This window comes from Gossypium arboreum, chromosome 6 (genome assembly GCF_025698485.1).
Source record: "Gossypium arboreum isolate Shixiya-1 chromosome 6, ASM2569848v2, whole genome shotgun sequence".
Taxonomy (NCBI): Eukaryota; Viridiplantae; Streptophyta; class Magnoliopsida; order Malvales; family Malvaceae; genus Gossypium; species Gossypium arboreum.
This window is the reverse complement of record NC_069075.1, coordinates 135,252,081-135,274,538: the sequence shown is the minus strand read 5'-3', so window position 1 is coordinate 135,274,538 and position 22,458 is coordinate 135,252,081. Positions and strand designations below refer to the sequence as shown.

The window sequence follows — 22,458 nt, the reverse complement described above, 5'->3', positions numbered from 1 at the left end:
GTTTCATGTTTATGATTATGTTTTATTTATTTCTTGTTATGGCATCATGATTTAAAATTCTAATTTATCTCCCAATATCAATTGTTTTTACCTTCAAGTAAATCAAGTGAATATATTTTGAGCCGGTTTCACAATTATTTATTCGCAAACTCTTCAAAATAAGGCAATGTTTCGTGTTTGAAAATTCGAGAAAACGTGCCCTAACGTGTTAGATTTCGTTTTTCCGTTTTTCCGTTTTTCCAAATAGCGGAGTATCATTTTAAGAGTTCGTTGCGTGTTTTGAAAATTTTGAGATGATCTCAATTTTTAGAGGCTTAAAGTATCGTGTCCTAATATATTGGATGTGGTTTTTTATTTCTTTGGAGCGAGAGAACCTTAAAATCCATTTCGAATTGTTCATACTTTTTTAAAGGAATCGTATTTTGAATCTTTTCCAAATTTTCAATGATAGGACATTAAATAATCAATTGGTACCAATTTTAGGCATTACAAGGGTGCTAACCCTTCCCCATGCATAACCGACTTTCGAACCCATTTTCTCAATTTTCGTAGACCTAAAATTATTGTTTTAGTAAATTAAATATTTTATTAAAATGATCAACCTCAAGATGATCAGATTACACCTCAAAAAAGGATCGGTGGCGACTCCATAATTCGTTTTTAAAGTCGATCCTCTTTTTTTTAAAAAAAAAATGGTTTCGACACAATATGTATGATATATTCATGGACATTCAAGAAATGCTAATCAGATAGTTATTCTGATTTTTTATATAAAGAGATGGTACAACCAATGATAAAGCAAATCATTAGCATTAGCATTAACCCTAACCCACATGCTAAGTTATTCTGATTTTTTATATAAAGAGATGGTACAACCAATGATAAAGCAAATCATTAGCATTAGCATTAACCCTAACCCACATGCCGTCTCTTCAGCTTAAGGAATGAAAGAAACTCTGTGGGAAATCAATAGATAGGTAAAATGGGAGAAGGAAAAGAGATGCCATGGTTAACTAGCTGACAGACCGCAATTCGCAAAGGTGATTCTGACTTCTAAACCATGGTAGTCAGCTCCCTACCAGTAACCGCCGTACCAACCAGTATGTACTGTTTTGACCCTAAGCTAGTCCAATCCAATCCCAGATCAGACCCCTGATTTGAGTTGGTAATTCAGCTTCTGCCGTTTTATGCCCTGGTCTGATTCCTGTTCATCATCATAACCATGTTCAAAATCGAAATCATATTCTAGTAAGATAGGATACTATAAAGTAGAATCAGTTCTCATAGCTAAAAATCCTACTAGAACAAGAAAGATACTAAAAGAAGTGATGAAGTTTTCTACAAAACAGAACATGTTATAAAGTTGTCAATTCTTTCCATATCAAGCCAGCCATCTGACATCTACTGTATTTGAAGCATATTATTTGAAATGCAGAATATTAAGGCTACTGTTTTGCTAAGGTGAAAGCACCTGTCAAGCCCACCTATTATAAAGACAGATTCAAATAAGTTCTACTATTAAATAGATCAATTCAATCCTCGTACTAGTAAAAATAAATCAAATAAGAATAAATTTAACAGTCAAACATTTATTGCTTAGAAAATAACATAAATTTTTTTTCATTTGCAATTCTGTTCCAAACAGAAGATTTTATTTACAGAACCATAAAAGCTTTAAAAATATTAACTCTGTTAAAATTTGCCCTTATTTTATTTTTTTTAATAGTATAGGGTCTTAGTTGATTCATTTAATAGTATAAGAACAAATTTGAATCAGTCTCTATATGGAGGATTTGATAGGTATAGTTAACATTTACCAATAAGAATAATATAAGGTTAAATCCTAAGCAACTCCATTCTCACCATAATTTTAAAAAAATGGTAGTATATATAAAAGTCTATTTATCAAAAAAAAAAAAATGAAAAAAAGAGAGTAATATCATGAGAGTTAAGAGATCCTTGGGTAAATATTACATTAAGGGGTGTGGCCAAAGGGAACGAATTAGAAAGAGAGAAGAATACACACACATCACCTACCCTCCATTTAAGATGTTTGGCATGAGATGCTCTAGATGGAAAAAAGATCGATGCTCCCGAAAGCAAGGACTTTCCCTCTTCAACTGCACACGAGAACAAGAGAAAACATGTGAGGTTGATTCTCAATATTAATGATTTACGTGTCTTTTCTCTGGTGAAAAAACATCAACACATAGATTCAACAAAAAGTATCTTCTTTTGGCCATTAATTAAGAACTTTTCATACCTGATTCAGGCTTGAACCTTCATAAATGTTCTTAGAAAAGACCAAGCGAGCCATAATTCGCTTCAAGCAATCATATGAAAAGAAACTTCAAAAACTAAATAAATCAGCCAGCTATTGTCTTTTGATCTGTTTCTTTCTGAAAGTCATTACTTATCACCCAATCTAGAACTTTAGCGACTTTAGGAAATCTCTTCATCGAACCATTTGAAACTGCTTGGCTAAGGATCCCTAGAGTTACCTCATCAGGTTGAAAGCCCTGCACTACCATGGCTTTAAGTAACAAGAGGATGTCCCAAAACTTGCCTCTCTGAAATATTGCATGTAATAGGGTATTGAAAATTACAACACTAGGAATAAGGCCCCTCTCTAGCATTTGATTCCACAATTGGAGAGCAGCTGATATCTTCCCTTCTTTACACAGGCCACTAATTAATGAACCATAGGTAAAAACATCCGGTTTCAGTCCCTGTCTCTTCATTTCCCCTAACAGTTGACCAACCAGAAGGTGATTGTGCTCTCTTATAGAAGCATGGATGAGAATGTTGTATGAAGTCACATCAGGAAGGCACTTGGTGTTTCTTAAATTCTGGAAAATCCGGTATGCAGTTCCAAGTAATCGGTTCTTGCAAAGGTTATGAAGCAGCATATTTAAGGTGACTACAGGTGGAGTAGGACTATTATACATCATGGACTCCACTAACTTCAAACACTCTGAAAAATTTCCACTACTGCAGAGATATCGAACCAAACAAGTTAAACTGAAAATATTAAGCTTCATGTCTTCATACCTCATATGATACAAGATCCTTTGGATTATTGCAGAGTTTCCTAGCCTGCATGCAGTAGACAAAATTGCATTGAAAGTGACCGCATCAGGCCCATTCACATCCCACTCAAAATGGTACAAAAGCTCCAAGGCCTCATTAATATTTTTTTCTTTACAAAAACCACTCAAGATAGTATTATATGACACATTGTTTGGCTTAAAGCCAACTTTCATCATGCGCTTCAACTGAGACAATGCTTCTCTTGATTTATTCTCTTGACATAAACATCGGAAGTAAATATTATAGACAGCAACATCCGCAGTTCCATTGGAAAATATATCAAGCAATAGTTCACATGCATCCCCGACTTTTCCTATTTTGAGCAGGCCTCCACACAAAGCAGCATATGAATATGAATCCGGAGAAAGACCTTTTTGATCCATCACCTGAATTAACTCAGAAATGTCATCTAGTCTATCTCTATGGCAAAGCTCACGAAGAATGACATTATAAGTAAGCAGATCAGGGTTACAACCTTCCCTTTCCATCTTACTGACGAAGTCCATAGCCTCCTCAAACTTCCCATTATCAAAAAGAAACTTAACAATTATCGTGTATGTAATCACATTAGGCTTACAACCATTACTTTGCATGAAATCCAGCCATTGAAAAACATTATCTTGCAGGCCTTCTCTACAGAACCCATAAATCAAAGCGGTATAGGAACACACATTATGAACAAACCCTTTCTTCTTCATCAAATAAAACAATTGCAAAGCAGTATAACTTCGACCGGTCTTGCATAAAGCCCATAGAATAGGATTGTAACAATATACACTATAAACATAACTCTTTCTCAAAAGAACAGAGAACACAAAACATGCATCAGAAACCATCCCAGCATCACAAAGCATTAAAATAAATTTATTCAAAGTTGGTTCTGTTGGGTGATAATCATACCTCAACATGAGCTCAAAAACAACAAGACCATCAAGTAAATTCCCTACTTTGACAGCCATTTTCAACGTTTTTGATAAAGAAGTAAAGGATGGCACAAAATGATTTCTATACATCTCTTCAACAATAAAAATTGCATGTTTCAGATCATCAAGAAGTAACATTCCATTAAGAAGGGTATTAAAAGTGGATGCAACTGGTGGAGGACCAAATCTCTTCATCCCGGTATACATTTCAACCAACTCTTGCCAACACGCGTTCTTAGACTTCAAGTAAAAGTACATCAAAGCATTACAATCATACACAGTTGGTTTCCCATCAATGTTTTTCATCAAATTTAGAGTAGAGAAAGCATTGCTAAAGTCACCTGAGATAGCATAACTCTGCATCCTCCGTTGTAATTCAGGATAGTCGGAAACATGGGTATCGATTTCTTTGAAGTAATCTACTGTATTTAGAGCACATGAAGTAGAAAACCAAGCTAGAACACGAAACTTTCTGCAAACTCTACATGAATAAGTAACTGCAGAAGATAAACAAAAAGGCATGGAAGTTTGAATAAAAAATTTGAACTTGGGAGATACAATTGCATTTAATAAATATTTGTAGGTACCCTTTCGCAGCGGAAACAAAGAAGAAAGAAGAAAGGGGAATAGAAGAGAAGAGAAGAAATGGTCATTTTTAACGGTGGAACTGAAACAGAAGACAAGGGTTTATGTATTAAAAGGAAAAGGAACACGAAAAGGGGGTTTAGTGGCTGAGTTTAGACTCAGAAGAGCAAATGGGTGCCAGGCCTTCCATTACATGGGTTTGGGCTTCTTTTCTTTTAGGGATAAAATTTGATAGACCTTGTACTAATAATTAAATTACATTTTACTTTTTTACTCACAAATTAAGTTTATCTTTTTACATTAAATTAAATTATAAGTCAGTCTTTTATTAAAAATTTATCAATTTTATTATTAAAGACTGGTGTGATTAACAAAATAATCAAATAATTACACGTGTCATTCTGACAAATAGAGGCTAATTTTAATAATAAGAATAGATGAATTTTTAACAAAAGGACCAATTTTTAATATAAGGTGTAAAAATCAATTTACTAATTTTTGAATAGAAAAAAATACACTTTAACTACCTTTAAAAGGACTTCCATGATATTTTTACTTTCTTTTAACCTTTTCTCACACTTTCTTTTCTGGATTCCCAATTTCCCATCGTTTCTAGAGTTTAAACAGGAAAATAAATATTGAATCTTGATTTAGTTGATGCAGTAATTTCAGCATTTAAATGCTTAATATATTTTATTTTTTTAAGGATTTAAGTTTTTCAAAAGTCACTATACTAATATTTAAAGTTTATTTTAATCTTTTATTAAAAATTGCTTCAAATTAGTCTTTAATTTATACATTAAAATATAACTTAAACAAAATATATTATAATTTATCCATAACTCTGACTTGACTCGTAAAGAAAACTTACGAATTGAAATATAACCAAACAAATCACACATGACAATTGGCAGATTTTATACAAATTTATAACACCATGAACGCAATGCATGTAAAACCAAAACAACAATAAAGAAACAGGGAAGAATCATTTTCATTCTTGAAAACTATGTTTTGCATGTTAACTGCAGAAAGGAGCTTTTCCATCAATCAAATTAAAGCTCACAACTGCAGTATCAGTTTAGGCAAGACAAGCAACATACAACTATACAACATAAACAATCTTTCAAATGTTATAGCATTTACCATATTTCTCAGATTTTAAGAAAGCCCCTACTTGTTGTGTATACATCTATACCACAAACACTGAAATATATCCTTTCAGGAAGTCGATCATGAGGCAACAGCAGATTCTGCACCGCCTGATGAAGAAGCACTGGTTTCACCCGCCATGTTCTTCAGTTTAAGACCAACACAGGTTGCTGAACACCCGTATTCTGAGACATCACCAATATCCAAAGAGTCGGGAAGAGTTTCAGATGACTCAACAGTGTGCATCTGAACAAGACAACAATCCCATGAATACCAAGAGAAATTTTAAGTACACATTTTGCAAAATTATCAACTAATTAAAAAATCAACATGACATATACTCCAGAAATTATTTCCAACAAAGTATACCATCAGAAACAAAAACTTCTTTTTTACATTTTTCAGTGAAAGTCATATACAAATTAAACATTTAGCTCAGTGTGGTGTAGCCCTACGCGAAATACTGATAAGCTGAACAAACTGCATAAAGAATTTGTCATACAACGATCAAAAACCAAGTTTGCTGCATGAGGGAAAAGCCCAGACCAGCATCCTTAATCTACCCAATTAGCAGAAATTATTAACAGAATAACCTAACATAGAATCCTCACTTTGGACATATTGAACTAACAGTAACATGATTGCGAATAAAAACAAGTACACAATGACATACTACTTATGGTAAGAACCAAAAATCCATATGAAAAATCAATCACATGACGAATGTATGAGATAAGATGAAAGCATGAAAAGAGCGGGAACCAAAAGATCTTTCACTTCAGTCACCAAACATGATGATGAGATCAGAAGTTGCACAAAAGTAATGAAGAAGAAAACCGTGGCTACACCACAATGGGCCAAAAATGGAGTAAGATCCCGAACTCTTTGATCAGACAATTATTAGTCGAAGCCAAAAATATAAAATCAGGTTAAATATGTAATTAGACAATAAAAATCAGAAAATTATGCTGGAATTCAATTACTTCACTATTAGCAGTTCATAGCGGGACACTTGGAGATGTGCATGATAGAACAGCAGGAGGGGAGCTCAAACATTCATCCTCCCAAGGCTTAAGAAAAGAAAAACTCACAATGAGAAGGAATGAAGGAAAGCAATCCACCAATATCAGGCTCACGATGATATTCATAATTATAAAATAAACAAAGGTCAAATTTACCTCAAGTTGGTTCAGCATATCAACAGTGGCTTCAAAGTCTCCATCATTTGCCAAGTAGACATCCAAAAGAGACTCATTGGACAGACCAGGAAATGACATGCGAAGATACTCCAAATCCATGTCAAATTCTTCATCCACAATCTGCTTGTCAGTCATTTCACCAGGATTGTGCATCAAAGAACCATGAGCAGGATGGCTTTTCACTGCAGAACCTTCTGCAACCTGGTGCTTTTCAGTACCATAGGCTGAAGAGCCAAGAGAAGCATTGCTACTGTGCGGGTTATATGCAAAGTGTGAGGAAGGTTTGAACCAAGCATTCTCATTGCTGTGTTTAATATCTTTGGCTGTCACATTATCACTGGCCTCCCTTTTGGCAAGAGGTATGTATGATGCTGCATATGGGTTCAATGAAGAAACTCCGGGCTTCATTGCCTTCATGGACAAAGAACACTATTCATTTAGACAACCATTATTAGAATGAAGTAAATCATTAATTTTCCCAAAGAGGAAAATTTAATAAGAGTTCAACCTATAAGCAAAGTAGTAAAATGAAAGGAAACAACCATCGAAAGCACCAAAGAATTAAAAACCAAAAGAGTAGATTGTTTGTAAATTGTAATAAACACTGAATTTGGGTATGATTTATTATAAGACATGGATACCAAGTCGACCATTTTATAGATTGAAAACAAGCAACACCTAAAATCCATCAAGCAACTAAAAAGAACTCTACTTACGAGATGCTGAGTTATGACTGTTTCTCATCAAATAACAAAATTACTTTAACCATAACAATTATCAGATTTATTGAAAATAAACATTTACAATGGATAAGCCTCTTCTTAATACAAATACACACGTTCAATCAGCTCGATCATATGAATTTTTCTATCAAAGCTTTTCTGTAATGCAAAATCCAACAAAAACATTTTGATCAAACTCTTAGGATTAAACAATAAATAATCACTAGATAAAATGGGAAAAAAGCATATATATCAAAAGAGCAACTACTAACAAAAATTCGGGTAAGCTTTTAGTTCTTCGATTATGTTTTCCAATTCAAATCTCGAGAAGATCAACCAAAAAGAAGGGATAAAATATCAAAAATCAAAGATTAGGAAGAAAATTTGAACGAGAAATAAAGAAAAAAATCGATAAAAATACTGCAAAAGGGGAAAAAGATTCCGTAATGATATGATAAGAAAAGGAGAAGGTAAGTCGAAAGATAAATTACCTAAAATGTTCGAAGAGATTGAAGATCGTCTGAAGAAAGAAATAGAAAAAAGGGCAAGAAGAAAAAAAGATTGAAGAGATCGGCGATTAGAATGGAAAGCAATAATGAAATGCCTTTTAGCGAGGAGGGGAGAGGAGACTACTTGACAAGCAGTGACGTCCGCGTCCAGTTTGGAAACAGACCTAACTTCAATCTCAGCTCGGATTACAAATTCATCACTTGGAATATGCTTGAACCGGGTAAATCCTTATCCACCAACTTTTAAATTTTATCCTCCGGTGTAAATAATACTCTTTTTTTTATAATTTAAATAATACCCTTTAAACTTATATCAATTTCAAAAATGGGAAAAACTCACTATTTTCAAAATCGAATAATATCAAGTTAGATCAATTGAAATATTGATTCGAAATAAAAGATTAGATCAATTGATATCCACTAGCCGACTCCGACTGATTGGATTGAATTAAAAAATTGAATTAATTGGATTTTAAATCTTTTTTTATTTTTATTTTTAATTTATGATTTTTAATAATTTATGCAATTAATCGAACCAAACCGATCAAATTAAAAATAAATGATTTAATCGATTCAACAACTAATCTAATTTTAAAAACTGTAAAAAAAGTTCATACGTTTTTCAAAAATCACCGCGACGATGAATTATATTAAAATTTTAAAATCATACCATGTTATTTATGAAAACATTGTCAATTTTTTTCTATCCCCACTTCACTTTGAGTAAATAGATAATAACTTATATTAATTTAAATAAATAAAAGTTAAAACTTTTTTTTCTGAATATCAATTCTTTTTATTAAATCAAATGGCAAATGATTGTGTTAGGTATAGATTATTTTAAGTCAATTTATGGTTACAATCCTTCTACTATATTTAAATTTAGGATTTAGTGTCTATATTTTAGTTTGACATAATTTGGTTTTGCCATGTAATATCATAAATTATTCAAATATTTAACACCCTTAATTTTTTCGATTAAAATGTTGAAGCCAATATTTTTAAAAACACTCATTCAAATTTATCATGTCAAAATAGATTTTATTTTTATGTTAGAAATATTTTTTAATTATCATTTTAATTGAAATAGTACCAAATGTTAGTATAATAGAGACATTAAAATTGAAAATTTACCATTGTCTTACAATGATTTCAATAATTGACAGATTTAAAAAAACATTTATTACAATTTATGGTGTCAAAATATTTCTTTATTAAAATAATACTTCTTAAAAATTCATATCAACAATTTAATTTAAATATTAATACTATGAACTAATTAATAATATTATAAAAATATAAAAATTAAATTATGTTAAAAATTAAAATATAAAATTAAATATCAATTTTTACATAATAAATAAAATTATATAAAATGAGAGTCATGTGAAACACATTCTAACTTTACATGAAAGGAATGCCCCAAGGGCTTTTCTCCATGGGAATTATCTAGTTCCTTTATTTTATTCTTTTAATCATCATAATATATTAAATTTCAATTTTGGTCCTTCTATTATGCTCACATTTAGTAATTCAGTCTATAAAATTTATTTGATATAAATTCATTATCTATTTTACAATTCCATTAATTAACCAAAACAGTTAACATCCTTAATTATTACTGCTAAAAGACCATGTGAATTTTTCTTAAAAATATTTTCTAACACAAGTATAATGGATATTTAAAAAAATTGGTATTAGCATTTTAATAAAAAATAATTAAGAGTGTAAATTATTTTGACTAATTAATGATATTATAAAAGTAATGGAATCAAATCATGTCAAATTGAAGTATAGATATCAAACCTTCAATTTAAACATAATAGAAGGATTGCAACCATAATTTAACCTAAAACAATTATGCTTAACACGTTGAATTATCATTTGATTTAATAAAAAAATTTACTTTTAATTAAAATATTGTTTTTAATTAAATTTAAACATGGTAGAACTGAGATTCTACAACCATATATTTGCAACCATGATTCTGCTGATTTTACAGTCTCGGTTTTTCAGCCTTGATTCTACAATCTTGATTTTGTAGCCATGGTTCCATAGTGGTGATTCTGCAGCCCAAATTCTGTAAGCCTAGTTATGTAGTCCTCATTTCAAGTTCAAGTTTAAACCCCCACACTTGTCTTCTCAGTTACATATCTGCCATTTTTGTTTTTGAGTTTTACTTATCATATGTTATTTTAGGGTTTTCTTCTCTTATGTTTGCGGTTTCATTTTTGTTCTTTGGTGCAACTCCCATGTTGTTTACGAGTTTCATTTCTATGGAGTTTCGGCTCTCTTTCATGTTGTTTTTTAATACAACTCCTATATTATTGTGGGTTTCATTTATTTTGAGCTCCAATTCTCTTTTTTGTTGTTTTTGGATGCAACTCAGCGACCTATGTAGCTCTACTCTATAATTCTCACATTGTAGCCTTTGTGGCTTCCTGTAGATACATTATGTAGCTTCTTATAGCTTCTTACGGCTATGGTTTTTTGCCATGATTATTTTTGTGTGTGCATATGATATGTTAGTTTTTTGTTTTTTGTTTTTTTCAAATCTCACCCTGTAACCTATGCTTCTTACGGCTTGTTGCAGCTTCGACTGAACTGTGGCTTTTCACCATATCATTTTTAGGTGCATACATGTTAGTTGTTTTCAGCTTCCTGCTGCCTTAAGCTTCTTGTCCTTTCAACTCCTTGTAAGCTCCTTGAAACTCCGGGTTCAACCTTTGCTTTTCTTTGTTTTTTGCTCCACATATGTTATGAAGGTTTCTTAGCAGCCTCTTTAATGCACGCACAAAGGTCTTACCAAGTCAAGATAAACTTTCTTTTTTAAGAAGATCGGTTACAAAGACAAGGTCCAAGCAAATTCAAGCCAGTTAAATTTATATATGTACTATCATGTGTCCATGGGTTTACAAAGCTGCCAAGAAGAATTGAAGCTTGCTTGGAGGACTTCACTAGTAGTGGAAGACCCAAAATCTTGAAGAAAGTCGTTTTAGGAGTTTATAAAAGAATCCCTACCTTAGAGTTTTTGGCCAGTTTAATTAGGTCAATTATTTAAGAAAAACTAGCAACAACTTATCTTGAAAGACATCTTTTGTACAATTCAACAAGCCACAACTAGTAAAAGGCAAAGCTCTCCAAGTAAGTTTTTGACTTGGCCAGGCCTTTGTGCATGCATCACTCCTATAGCTTTGCCTTTATTATCTCACAATCTTGTTCTACCGAGCAGTTTAAACTTTTGCTCCTAAGCGCTCCAAAACACAAACTTAACTGTAGAGTTTGGTAAAGCATGCAGAACTATCGCAGGGGTTACTATGACACCCAACAAAAAATGCTCTCCTACACAAAGTTTGGTTGAGAAAAAAATCCTCTACAGAATATAATATTGTCAAACAAATTGGCTTCCACAAAAATACTCTTAGACAGAGAGTTTAGTATAACAAAAGTCATTAATGAGATACGATAACAATTTAATTACCACAAATATTTCGATATAATTAATTGGTTGAGCACAAATCATTCACGAGATCCAACTACTTTTCTACCGCTCTTTTTATCCTCAATCTTCTTATTTAGTAATATATTTTATTCTCATCTTAATCTTCCATAGGTCATTTTATAACCCATCTTAGACAAAAATGGGGACTATTTGCTAAATCAATGAGGCCACATGAAAAAGTTGGATTCTTCTCTTTACAATAAATAGAAGCTTTTGCATGAGCTATTAACATCTTTAACAAATATGAAATATCACATTAATCATTAATAAAGTGTGAGCTAATAACATCTTTAACAAATATGAGACATCATATCAACCAATCATTAATCGGTCAACAGAGTTGGTTAACACACATGGACAAAAAAAAAACAAAAATAATTTATAAATACCAAGTTTTATTCTCACTATAAGTATGACCTCTCACTTTTCTTTTTTTATTATATTCAATCTTACTTCAGTTTACTGAAACACATACTTAAATATCATAAAATGTTTCAAAACACAAGTTCTAACCAATCTTAGCTTGTTTTTGTCTTGTAGATTTTCTATTTACTTTTCTTCCTCCTCCTCCTCCTCCTACTGCTAATATATAGATTAACCCTTGAACATGGTAAAATTTCTTGAATTAGCTCCTAGACATTTTTTTGGATCAAATTGGTCTTTGAGATTAATTAACATTAGTTACACAAATTGGTCCCTTCCGTTAACACCATTTGTTTTTTTTTTTAACAATGTGGTAATGTGTCTTAACATGGACACCACACGTGGGCAAACAAGGGAATGGCATGTATCATAGCTTTAATTATTCTAAAAATTTTTAAAAGTTGAAAAATTCGAAACATTTATATAAATTTAAAAAATTTTAAATCTATAAAAATTTTAAAAAATTAAAAACTTATAAAAATTGAAAAATATAGACAATTCAAAGAAATAAAAATATAATTAAAATTTTAGAAAATTACAAAAGACTCAACAAAATTCAAAAGTAGTTTAATTTTTTTAAAATAACATTAATTGAAAAATAAATTTTTTATAAAATTCAAAAATTGATCCACGTTGATTGGGTATTGATCACGGTGACCGGTTGTTGATCTATTATTATTTCTTTTTGAATTATTTATATTTTGTAATTATCTAAAATTTTAATTATATTTTTTATTTTTTAATAACTAAAGAAGAAAACACTTGTCGTTTCCCTTTGCTCGCGTGTCATGTTTATGTTTGGGGACGTCACCCCATTGTTAAAAAACAAAGATAAGGACGAATTTGTGCAATGGATACCAATCTCAGAGATCTATTTGATAAAAAAAAGAGAGTCAATGGGCCAACTTTGATAAAAGTTATTAAGTTCAGGACTAATAATGATAATAAATGTTTTACGTGGCAATATACTATTGGTGTCTTGGATTTAGCCGATTTGGTGTTGAGTTGTAGACGAACATTACCCATTTAAAAGTGAAGAAAATCTGAAAAAAGAAATCCAAGCGGATGAGTTTAGCTAAGTATAATAAGCTAAGAAAGAAAATAGAAGAGTAGAGAGAGTAAAAATGGTGGTTCTCTCTCCCTCTCTTCTTTTGCTCCCAACCCTCCCTTCCTTCAGGTTTTCTCTTCTTCTTTCTATCTCTCCCTTTACTTTTTGTCTTTTTTTTTCTCAACTTGTTTCTTTTTTTTTTCCGGGCTTTCTCTCAGGCATGAACCGGGTAGTAATGGCAGTGGAATGCTAAGTCATAATTATAGTAATTACAGTACAAAATTTCATCAGAAAACTACACTATGTTGCAGTGTTGCTTCAAAACCCACTTCCCCAAACGTGTTATGGAGAAGGGATTTGCTGCTCTTGGCTCTTTCTTCTTCGCTCTCCACACATTTTCCATCTTCAGGTACATGTTTATACCTTCGTTGCCTCTTTCACTAGTTCACCTTGTGCATGATGAAATGACGGTATGAAGAACCAATGGCTTAGCTTAGTTGGTTTTTAGTGAAGAAAAGGGACCAGTTATTTAAAAGCTGTTTCTTATATGCCCATCCATCATCAGTGATGGAAAATTTACATGATGTGCTATACTTATTTTATGTTGCTTTCGTTTTAATTTGGTTAACCATGAAGACTTTTATATATCCCAAAAGAATCATTATAGTGCTGAATTCACAAAATATTAGGTGTGGCATCCCTGTTATGGCTTGAGCTTGTGTAAAGAATTGTGATATTTAAACTTACCCATGGTTGAGTTTAAGCAGTTTCTAGTTGCACCAAGATCAAATTGTATGTTTTAGATTTTTGGTAGAGCCTTCTTCTCTGACCGAAGAAAGAACCCTTTATTTCTAGAAATTTAAGTGGATCCTTCTGTGTAATGTTTATCTAGAGGATCATAAAGGGATCTAATTTTTCTTTTGTTATTGTTCCTACTATGAGGCTTCAACAATCTCCCACTGAATCTTCACCTTCTTCTGATTTTGTAACACTTCTGTTGGAAGGAAACATTTGAATGCATGCTATCTAGTTTTTCAATAATTTCTATATCCATACTCTCTTCCTTTTTCTTCCAAGTATCATGTTAAGCTTATTGCAGGATGTCTTGCTGCGGAAGATGTAAGAATGACTTCATTAGTTGATGAAATAAATGCTTATACCTATTCATACCCAGTGGAATTGCCATCTAAGAAGTTCCTTTTTAAATGGTAGGTTTTCAGCATCAAAGTTACACGTGACATGACCTGCTGCCTTTTTTCATTATTATCATATATAAATTTAGAAATCTGTAAAGAAAACATGTTGTTCACTCTTGAAAAATATTTCTAAAATATGAATAAAACTTATCTATCCAAATAAGATTTATCTACCTAATTAAATTTAAAATATATACATATTTCAACATCCTCCCTCAAGTTGGTGCATATATATCAATCATGCCCAACTTGCTTACAAGAAAATCAAAGCTTGTCTTAGAGAGTCCTTTGGTGAGTATGTCAGCAATCTGTTGTTTTGAAGGAACAAACGGCATGTACACTTGGCCTTCTTCAATATTTTCCTTGATAAAGTGTCTATCAATCTCAACATGTTTAGTTCAGTCATGTTGGACTGGGTTGTGAGCAATGCTAATGGCGCTTTGCTATCACAAGACAACTTCATTGGTGAAGTTATTGGTTTCTCAGCTCTTCCATAATTCTTTTAACCAAACCATTTCACAAATTCCTTGAGCCATTGATCTAAACTCACCTCTGACTACTTCTTGCTACAACAGTTTGTTTTTTGCTTTGCCAAGTCACAAGGTTTCCCAAACAAATGTACAGATCCGATGTAGATCTTCATGCATTATTGAGCCTGCCTAATCTGCATCAGATAAGCTTCAATTCCTCTTTGTTCGGATTTCTTGAAGAATAAGCCATTTCCTTGAACTCTTCAAGTATCTTAGAATTCGAAACACTGCTTCTTCATGTTCCTCCATTGGGGAGTGCATAAATTGACTCACTAAGCTTACTGCAAAAGCTATGTCTGGCCTTGTATGTGATAAGTAAATTAACTTACCAACTAATCTTTGGTACTACCCTTTATCAACTAATCGACCTTCTTTATTTTCAAATTTTACATTTGGATCAATTGGTGTGTCAGCTGGGCGGCAACTACTCATCCCAGCCTCTTTTAAAAGATCAATCACATATTTTTTCTAAGAGACCACAAGACCCTTCTTTGATCGAGCAACTTCCATTACAAGAAAGTATTTCAAAGGACCCAAGTCTTTGATCTCAAACTCCAATGCTAGATGCTCCTTGAGACGTCTTATTTCATCCACATCATCTCCTCGTAAGAATGATATCATCGACATAAACTATAATAACAAATATTCTACCTTTTGTGAATGTCGATAGAACATTGTGTGATCACTTGCCCTTATGAGTAACCTTGTTTTTAACAACTTGAGTGAATCGTTCAAACCAAGCTCGAGGAGACCGCTTGCATCAGATAAAGATTTCTTGAGTTTACATACTCGAGTTCCAAATTTTCTTCAAAACCCGGAGGAGGATCTATGTAAACTTCTTCTTCAAGTTTTCCATTTAGGAAAGCATTCTTCACATCTAGTTGTCAGAAAGACCAATCAAGATTAACAACAATTGATAAAAGAACTCGACGAATTTAATTTGGCCACTGGAGCAAATGTTTCAAGATAATCTATCCCGTATGTTTGAGTACCCTTTTGCTACCAACCGGGCTTTGTATCTATCTAAAGATCCATCTGGTTTGAATTTGGTTGTGAACACCCATTTACATTACTGTTTTTTTCCCTATAGGTAATTCCATTGTTTCCCATGTACCTGTTTTTTCAAGAGCACGATCTCCTCTAAAATAGCCTCCTTCTACTCAAGAACCTCAGAAAGCATCTTTCACATTTTTGGTAGTTGGACAAGATGTCGAGACACGAAACAAAGGTTGAGAATGTCAAGATAAGGCTTTATAGGATACAAAGTTAGACATGGGATATTTGACAATATTTCTAACACCTTTTCTTTTGGCAATTGGAATATCTAAATCGAAAATTCATTGGTCGGATTATGAGCTTTACCGGGCTTTTGACAGATCTTGCGGTCGGATTCTTGGTGATGAATCTGGTGGATTCCACTTTCTTGATTTCGATTTCTTCTTGAGTAAACAATTAACTCCTTTGTTTGTTCTTTATTTTCATGATCAGACTCTACACCTTCATCCTCCTTTTCATTAACATTAACATCATTAATTTTTGTGTTAATTATAAATTCGCCTTCCCCATTGTTAGAATCCCTATATTGTATATTCCTAGTCTCTTCTTGATCAATTATAGAATCTTCTTTAGTATAATTCCCTCCCTGAAGATTAGAACGAAAATAAGATTTTGTTTCAACAAATGTGACATCCACGGTAACTATAATCTTCCTATCAATTGGATCATAATATTTGTAACCCTTTTTATTAGAAGCATAACCAACAAAGACACATTTTTTTGCTCTAAGATCTAGTTTACCTTGGTTGTGAAGATGAACAAAACACTACACCCAAAAACTCGGAGGATAAATCAGAATCAATTTAGAGTTAGGAAAGTTATCTTTAAAGAGACTAAAAGGAGTTCTATAATTTAGAATTTTACTGGGCATTCTATTAATAAGATATGTAGCTGTTAACAAGGCTTCGCCCCAAAGATAACGTGGTTCTTGACTAGTGAACATCAAGGCTCTAGTTACTTCCAAAAGATGTTGGTTTTTTCTTTCTGCAATCCCATTTTGTTGTGGTGTATTTGTACAAGAACTTTGGTGGACTATTCCATGTTTGGTTAAGAAAATACCTAATTGGTCGCTAAAAAATTCCCCACCATTGTCAGTTCGAAATACTTCTATTTTCACACCAAATTGTGTTTTCAACCATAGCATAAAAAGACTGAAACACATTTTTAACTTCGGACTTATCTTTTAATAAAAACACCCAACAAAGTCGAGTATGATCATCAATAAATGTGACAAACCAATGTTTTCCTGAAAAAGTCGAGACTCATGAAGGTCCCCAAACATCACTATGAATTAACGAAAAAGGTTTGGAGACTTTATATTTTTGAGGTGGAAAGAATGACCGATGATGTTTAGCCAATTCACAAAATTCACAATGATATGAAGAAGGACTTTTATTTTTAAATAGATTAGGTAACAAATATCTTAAATAATAAAAATTAGGATGTCCAAATCATAACCTTATCAAAATCAGAAACAGAATTTAAACATAAAGTAGTTGTTGGTTGACTTATATGGTCGTCTTCAAGAAAGTAAATTCCACCAAATTCTTTAGCATTGCCAATCATCCTCCCCGAGACCATGTCCTGAAACTTACACATAGAGGAGTCAAATATAACATGACAATTTGAGGATGGGATAATTCTTCGACCGATATGAGATTACAAGCTAGATTTGGCACTTGTAAAACATCATGTAAAACCAAGGAAGATGAAATTTTATAATTGCCTTTCCGGCTATTGCCGAGAAGGACCCATCTGTTACTTTGATCTTTTTGTTTCTGCGCAAGGTGTGTAAGTTGAAAAAGAAAATGACCGCTAGTCATGTGATCACTAGCTCGAATCAACGATCCATGTGTTTGTTTTACAAGGCTTGACACTGAAAAAAATAGAAAAATCAGTACCTGATTGGGCAAAAGAGGAAGAAAGATTATTGGATGAGTTAAGAATAGAAGAATTCATCCGAAATTGTGGTGATTGAAAAAACTTGTGTAGATGCTCTAATTGTTCCTTAGTGAATGGAGACCCTTCCAGAGAACTTTGGCCCTCATAATTTCCATTAGTTGTTTGGAAAGCTCTGCTATCCCCTGATTGTGAACCACGACCATTGCCATTCTTTTTCCTTTCATTTGTCGGTTTCCCATGGAGCTTCCAACACGTTTCACGAGTGTGCCAATATTTTTTGCAATGATCGCACCAAGGTTTTTTCTTTTTTTCACTATCATCACTATTTTTAATAGTTACAAGAGCAGAATTATCATCATTAGCTTCAAACCACGGCTTTAACATTACTTTTCTCCTTGTCTCCTCTCTTCTAACCTCGTAAAAATCTCACGAAGTTTTGGAAGCGGTTTTTCCCTAGGATCCGAGATCTCACTTCATCAAATTCTTTATTTAAACCAAATGAAACAAATAAGCTCTTTCATTCTCTTCTTTTTCATAGCTTTTACACCATCTCGGGACACTCCCATTCATCATTATAACACCGATCCAGCTTCTTGCCAAAGAGACATCATCTCATTATAATAAAGAGTAACTTCTTTTCCCTTGCCTAGCTTTCCACAGTTTTATTTTAACTCAAAAATCAGAAAGCGTTTTCTAAATGAATAGGTGTCTTTCACAGTCGTCCCAAACATCTTTAGCAGTTGGGAGAAAAAGAAAAGGTTTACCTATGGAAGCTTCCATGGAATTAATAAGCCACGCAATTACCATAGAATTTTCTGACCTCCACTTGCTCATCTTTGGATCGCCCACCTGTGGTTGCTCAACTTCTCCATTTAAATGACCTAGCTTGCCGCACCTATCAATTGCTAATTTTACGGATCATGACCATTTCAGATAATTCTTGCCATTCAACTTGTGAGATGTCGTTGAAAAGAAAGGTGAGACGCCTCGTCCTTTGAGTCATTGTACTCTCGGTAGTTGTTTCAATCTGTAGAACTTTTTCCTCTGTTTGATTGCTGAATCTCTTATCTCCAAAGAAGGTCTGTTTTAACCATGATGTTACTAGAGATTTTAACCTAGCTCAGATGCCATGAAAGATTTCAAGAGAGCTTTGAATAAAATTGTACTTCTCTTATTAACTAAAGAATTGAACTTAAATAGAGAAAAAAAAGTCCTAATCCTAATTGGGAAAATAGTTCCCTTATTCTAATAAACTACTAAAACATAAAAAGAAAATAGTTCCCTTATTCTAGTAAACTACTAAAAGATAAAATAAAAATATTTCTAGAATATGAATAAAACTTATCTATCCAAATAAGATTTATCTACCTAATTAAATTTAAAATATATACATATTTCAACAACTCTGTCTCATCGTTCCCGGTCCTATTGAATAATTCCCTCGTTTACTTCTATGGAGCAATTGACCCTAATATATGTGGAGAATTGACTCTTGTTACAGTTTATGCCGTATGATTGGCACACACAGTAACACATATCTTTGGAGGATTCAGATTACGTATTTTGTTTAAAGGCATCTTATAGTTCTTTCGCTATGAGATTCTGATACACCTGTAATATCACTTTCAATTTCACTCAAGGAAGAGTAAACCAATTCACCTCAAAGTGTAGGAACATGACTCTTTTTGCATTTTTTCTGAAGGGTGGAATCTAGAAAGCCAGAACGCTATTCATCTGCAGCACCATTGTCTCGTAAGTCTTACTCAATCTCACAACTCGGAAAAGAAAAGTTCTGTGTGCTATAGCATTTTAATCAGTACTACTCAGAATTCCAAGTTTTGTTGCAATATTTCCAAAACACAATTAGATATTGGACACAAAATATATGATATACTAACAAGATTTTACATATAATGCAGCTGATGCACGCCTACGCATTGTGTCTGAACGTGTGGACATTGTTGATAATCTCATCATTTCTGTTTCGGTAATTTTATAGAACTGCATCTTTCTGAATGTATCCCTATTTGTTTGCTGTCCAATGTTTTATAAATTTTATTTCATCCTTTGATTCAGATAGGTCCACCGAATGTTCAGTTTTTAAAGTCAAAGGATAAGAAGACATGGGCAGCAAAAGATGTTGCTGATTCTGTATTGTCTGACAAGTCTGCACTGGTAATTCACGACTTCTTCTTGTTCATGTGTATGATAGATAACTCACATTTTCTAACTTCGGTTCATTCACCTGAAAATTTGTCCCAAATGCTCAATTAAGACTGAAATCTTCCTGAAACTGAAAATTGCAGTAGAAACTATAAGCCACCTAAAAAGTTGCGTAGATGTTAATAAAATGTTAAAATATACTCCAAGTCTCTGTACTCTTCACACATTTGGAATTTAATCCCTTTACTTTTATTTTCAAGAATTTAGGCCCTCTACTTTTCATACTTCATAATTCAGGTCCCGTCATCCACTCCAGCTAAAATTTTCTGTTACATTCGCTGGTGTGAGATTTTGAAATAAAAAAAAAAAATTCACTAGGTAACCATGTAACAAAAAAAAAAATGAAGTTGTAATATACCGGAATTTAACAAAAAATTTAATGGCGTTAACAATTGAAATTGCACTTTTAAATTCAGAAAGTAGAGAGACTAAATTCCTAGAAATAAAATTAGGGGGACTAAATTCTAAATGTACAAAAGGTGCAGGGATTTTGAGCATATTTTAACCTAAATAAAATGCATGTCTTCAAGGTGCATGTTTTTGAACATTTTTTGACGTTAAACTACAGTTTAAATTGTGTTACTCTCATGGAGTCTGAACCATGCAAATTAGTTTTCTACTTTTCTTCTCATATATATTTTTTAATTTATAAAATATCTCTACTGTTTGACCATTTAAATGAATGAACAAATAAATAAATACTGCTCCCTAGAAAGGATCTTGGATTTAATTGCCGAAAACTACATCAAGTTGTTTATCATTTGACATTCTACATCTTTTGGTAGCGTGTCACCTCGAGTCAGCGGATGAGTGAGAGTTCAGTTCTTGATGCGCATGCTAGTGAAGTAAGCTTTAAAGACCTTGCTTTAATTTGTAGCACCATTTCTCTCGGTTATTTTAATATAATTGATATACATCTAAAAGCTTTGGAGTCAAAGTGGCTTGTATAATCCTTACCTCTTTCCCAGATTGATGGCGAGCTATATTGGTACTATGAGTACCTTGTTCGCAAATCACCGACAAAATCAGTAAGTGTTCCCTTTTCGACAGTTATCATCAATGCAAAGATCTGTCAACCTTCCTTTTTGTGGAGTGTTGATGCGTTTAATGGATATTTGCAGGCTCAAGAAGCAAACCTGTACCGACATTATGTTGCTTCAACAGCTGAACGAGAAGGTAGGATCATAAAATTTCTACCTTTGTTCCTCATTTTCCAAAGGTGTAGTTGTATTAGTGAAGCTATTAAAATCTTTGCAACCCAGTTTGTCATCTAATTTCTTGCCAAGTTCTGAAAACAAATTTGAAACTTCCTTGGTAGAGTCCTGAAGATCTAAGATTTTAGGAACCAGTTAACAAAATATTTTATGCGCATAACTTATCTGCCAATGTTTCCAACATGGTAAAGAGGGGGAAAAAAAGGAAATCGCTTGCATGACAGCTTGGAACTCATCAAAATAGTTACAAACAATTTTACACAAGTTTTTTAAATTATAATTAAATAACTATTTTATCCAAATAAATAAGAATGTGTGGGAATGGTGATGTTTGTAATTTCAAAAGTGAATTACTGACAGTCATCTAAGTCAAATCTGGAAAAAATATATATAGAAAGATGCCTCGTTCATTTAAGCACAGATATCCTTTGCTACTACAGTTTTGTAGTCAATGCTTGAGGCTTGACATAGTCTCTTCTGGGTACTTTATGGCATATTCGGCTTATGTTTCTGTTTGTGGGGCTTCTGCATATCATCTTCTTCTGTTATCATTCAACCATGCAAATGTCTATTGCAGGCTATCTGTACTCTCTAAGTGCTTCAACTCTTAGCATGGAGTGGACTAAGGTCTCTCTCTCTCTCTCTCTCTCTCTCTCACACACACACACACACACACACACACACATACAAAAATGAACATTAGTAAACTATTTCTAATAGGACAGAAGAATGGAAGAATAAAAGTATCTGTGGTCAAGGTAGTTTTTATCCAATTCAAGGAAAAGGGATGATTATATGTGTGTGTCTATATACATATATGTATTCAGAATAATGCGTGAATTACTTACTTAGTGAAACTTGCATAATACAGATGGGTCCCTTATTGGAACAGACTGTTGCATCCTTTCGCCTTCTCCCTCCCACAGATAATTACGTTCCTCCATACAAGGATCCATGGAGATTTTGGTGACGGCCCTCTTTTTCTTTTTCCTTTTGTTTCGATTGATTTTTTTTTTCTTGTCTTGGGTCCACGATGTTGATAACAAGTGTAAATTTTAAAGGGTTTCAACACTCTGTTATCATAACTTTTTCCCCCTTACTGCCAACCACATTGAAAAATTGAATTGAATGAAGCAACGTTAATCAAGAATTTCGTATGTTTCCAATGTGGACTAGAAAAAAAA

The 22,458-nt window shown here is 32.9% G+C and overlaps 3 protein-coding genes across 7 annotated transcripts; 1 reads left to right on the top strand and 2 right to left on the bottom strand.

The window, feature by feature from the left end:
• Window positions 1-560: 560 nt before the first annotated feature.
• LOC108484559 (pentatricopeptide repeat-containing protein At1g64580-like) lies at window positions 561-4,770 on the bottom strand. Its single transcript, XM_017788380.2, has 4 exons — window positions 4,355-4,770; window positions 2,264-4,253; window positions 2,038-2,120; window positions 561-1,204 (listed from the first exon to the last, which is right to left on the bottom strand). Exons 1-2 carry the CDS (start codon window positions 4,406-4,408, stop codon window positions 2,367-2,369), a joined length of 1,941 nt encoding a protein of 646 aa, XP_017643869.1. The 5' UTR covers window positions 4,409-4,770; the 3' UTR covers window positions 561-1,204; window positions 2,038-2,120; window positions 2,264-2,366.
• A 798-nt stretch (window positions 4,771-5,568) lies between these two features.
• Window positions 5,569-8,398, bottom strand: LOC108484206 (polyadenylate-binding protein-interacting protein 5). 4 transcript variants are annotated; one of them, XM_017787911.2, is made up of 4 exons: window positions 8,163-8,398; window positions 6,929-7,378; window positions 6,734-6,820; window positions 5,859-5,996 (listed from the first exon to the last, which is right to left on the bottom strand). In XM_017787911.2, the coding sequence occupies exons 2-3, from the start codon at window positions 7,364-7,366 to the stop codon at window positions 6,749-6,751; spliced, it is 510 nt and encodes a 169-aa protein (XP_017643400.1). In that variant the 5' UTR covers window positions 7,367-7,378; window positions 8,163-8,398; the 3' UTR covers window positions 5,859-5,996; window positions 6,734-6,748. The 4 variants fall into 4 exon arrangements, with proteins under 4 accessions (XP_017643399.1, XP_017643398.1, XP_017643400.1 ...); XM_053029923.1 differs by having other exon boundaries at window positions 6,929-7,360; window positions 8,163-8,393; XM_017787910.2 differs by lacking the exon at window positions 6,734-6,820 and having other exon boundaries at window positions 5,569-5,996; window positions 6,929-7,360; window positions 8,163-8,357.
• Window positions 8,399-13,131: 4,733 nt separating this feature from the next.
• On the top strand, window positions 13,132-22,424 carry LOC108485537 (psbP domain-containing protein 5, chloroplastic). Of its 2 annotated transcripts, none has more exons than XM_017789388.2 (11): window positions 13,132-13,282; window positions 13,372-13,562; window positions 14,253-14,361; window positions 19,540-19,589; window positions 19,757-19,824; window positions 19,914-20,012; window positions 20,846-20,905; window positions 21,029-21,088; window positions 21,182-21,236; window positions 21,852-21,901; window positions 22,146-22,424. In XM_017789388.2, the coding sequence occupies exons 1-11, from the start codon at window positions 13,230-13,232 to the stop codon at window positions 22,242-22,244; spliced, it is 894 nt and encodes a 297-aa protein (XP_017644877.1). In that variant the 5' UTR covers window positions 13,132-13,229; the 3' UTR covers window positions 22,245-22,424. The 2 variants fall into 2 exon arrangements, with proteins under 2 accessions (XP_017644877.1, XP_017644878.1); XM_017789389.2 differs by having other exon boundaries at window positions 13,146-13,282; window positions 13,465-13,562.
• The last annotated feature ends 34 nt before the right edge of the window (window positions 22,425-22,458 follow it).

What these genes read in the sequence shown, in the direction of transcription:
- LOC108484559 (XM_017788380.2), bottom strand. Translation starts at nt 4,408, where the DNA reads ATGTTTCCGACTATCCTGAATTACAACGGAGGATGCAGAGTTATGCTA. An exon ending in GCAGAGTTATGCTATCTCAG is followed by an intron (nt 4,254 to 4,354) that starts GTGACTTTAGCA and finishes TTTTACTTGAAG; the next exon opens with TCTAAGAACGCGTGTTGGCA.
- LOC108484206 (XM_017787909.2), bottom strand. Translation starts at nt 7,366, where the DNA reads ATGAAGGCAATGAAGCCCGGAGTTTCTTCATTGAACCCATATGCAGCA. An exon ending in ATATGCTGAACCAACTTGAG is followed by an intron (nt 5,997 to 6,928) that starts GTAAATTTGACC and finishes TGTCTTGTTCAG; the next exon opens with ATGCACACTGTTGAGTCATC.
- LOC108485537 (XM_017789388.2), top strand. Translation starts at nt 13,230, where the DNA reads ATGGTGGTTCTCTCTCCCTCTCTTCTTTTGCTCCCAACCCTCCCTTCC. An exon ending in CACACATTTTCCATCTTCAG is followed by an intron (nt 13,563 to 14,252) that starts GTACATGTTTAT and finishes AGCTTATTGCAG; the next exon opens with GATGTCTTGCTGCGGAAGAT. An exon ending in TGTCTGACAAGTCTGCACTG is followed by an intron (nt 20,013 to 20,845) that starts GTAATTCACGAC and finishes ATCTTTTGGTAG; the next exon opens with CGTGTCACCTCGAGTCAGCG.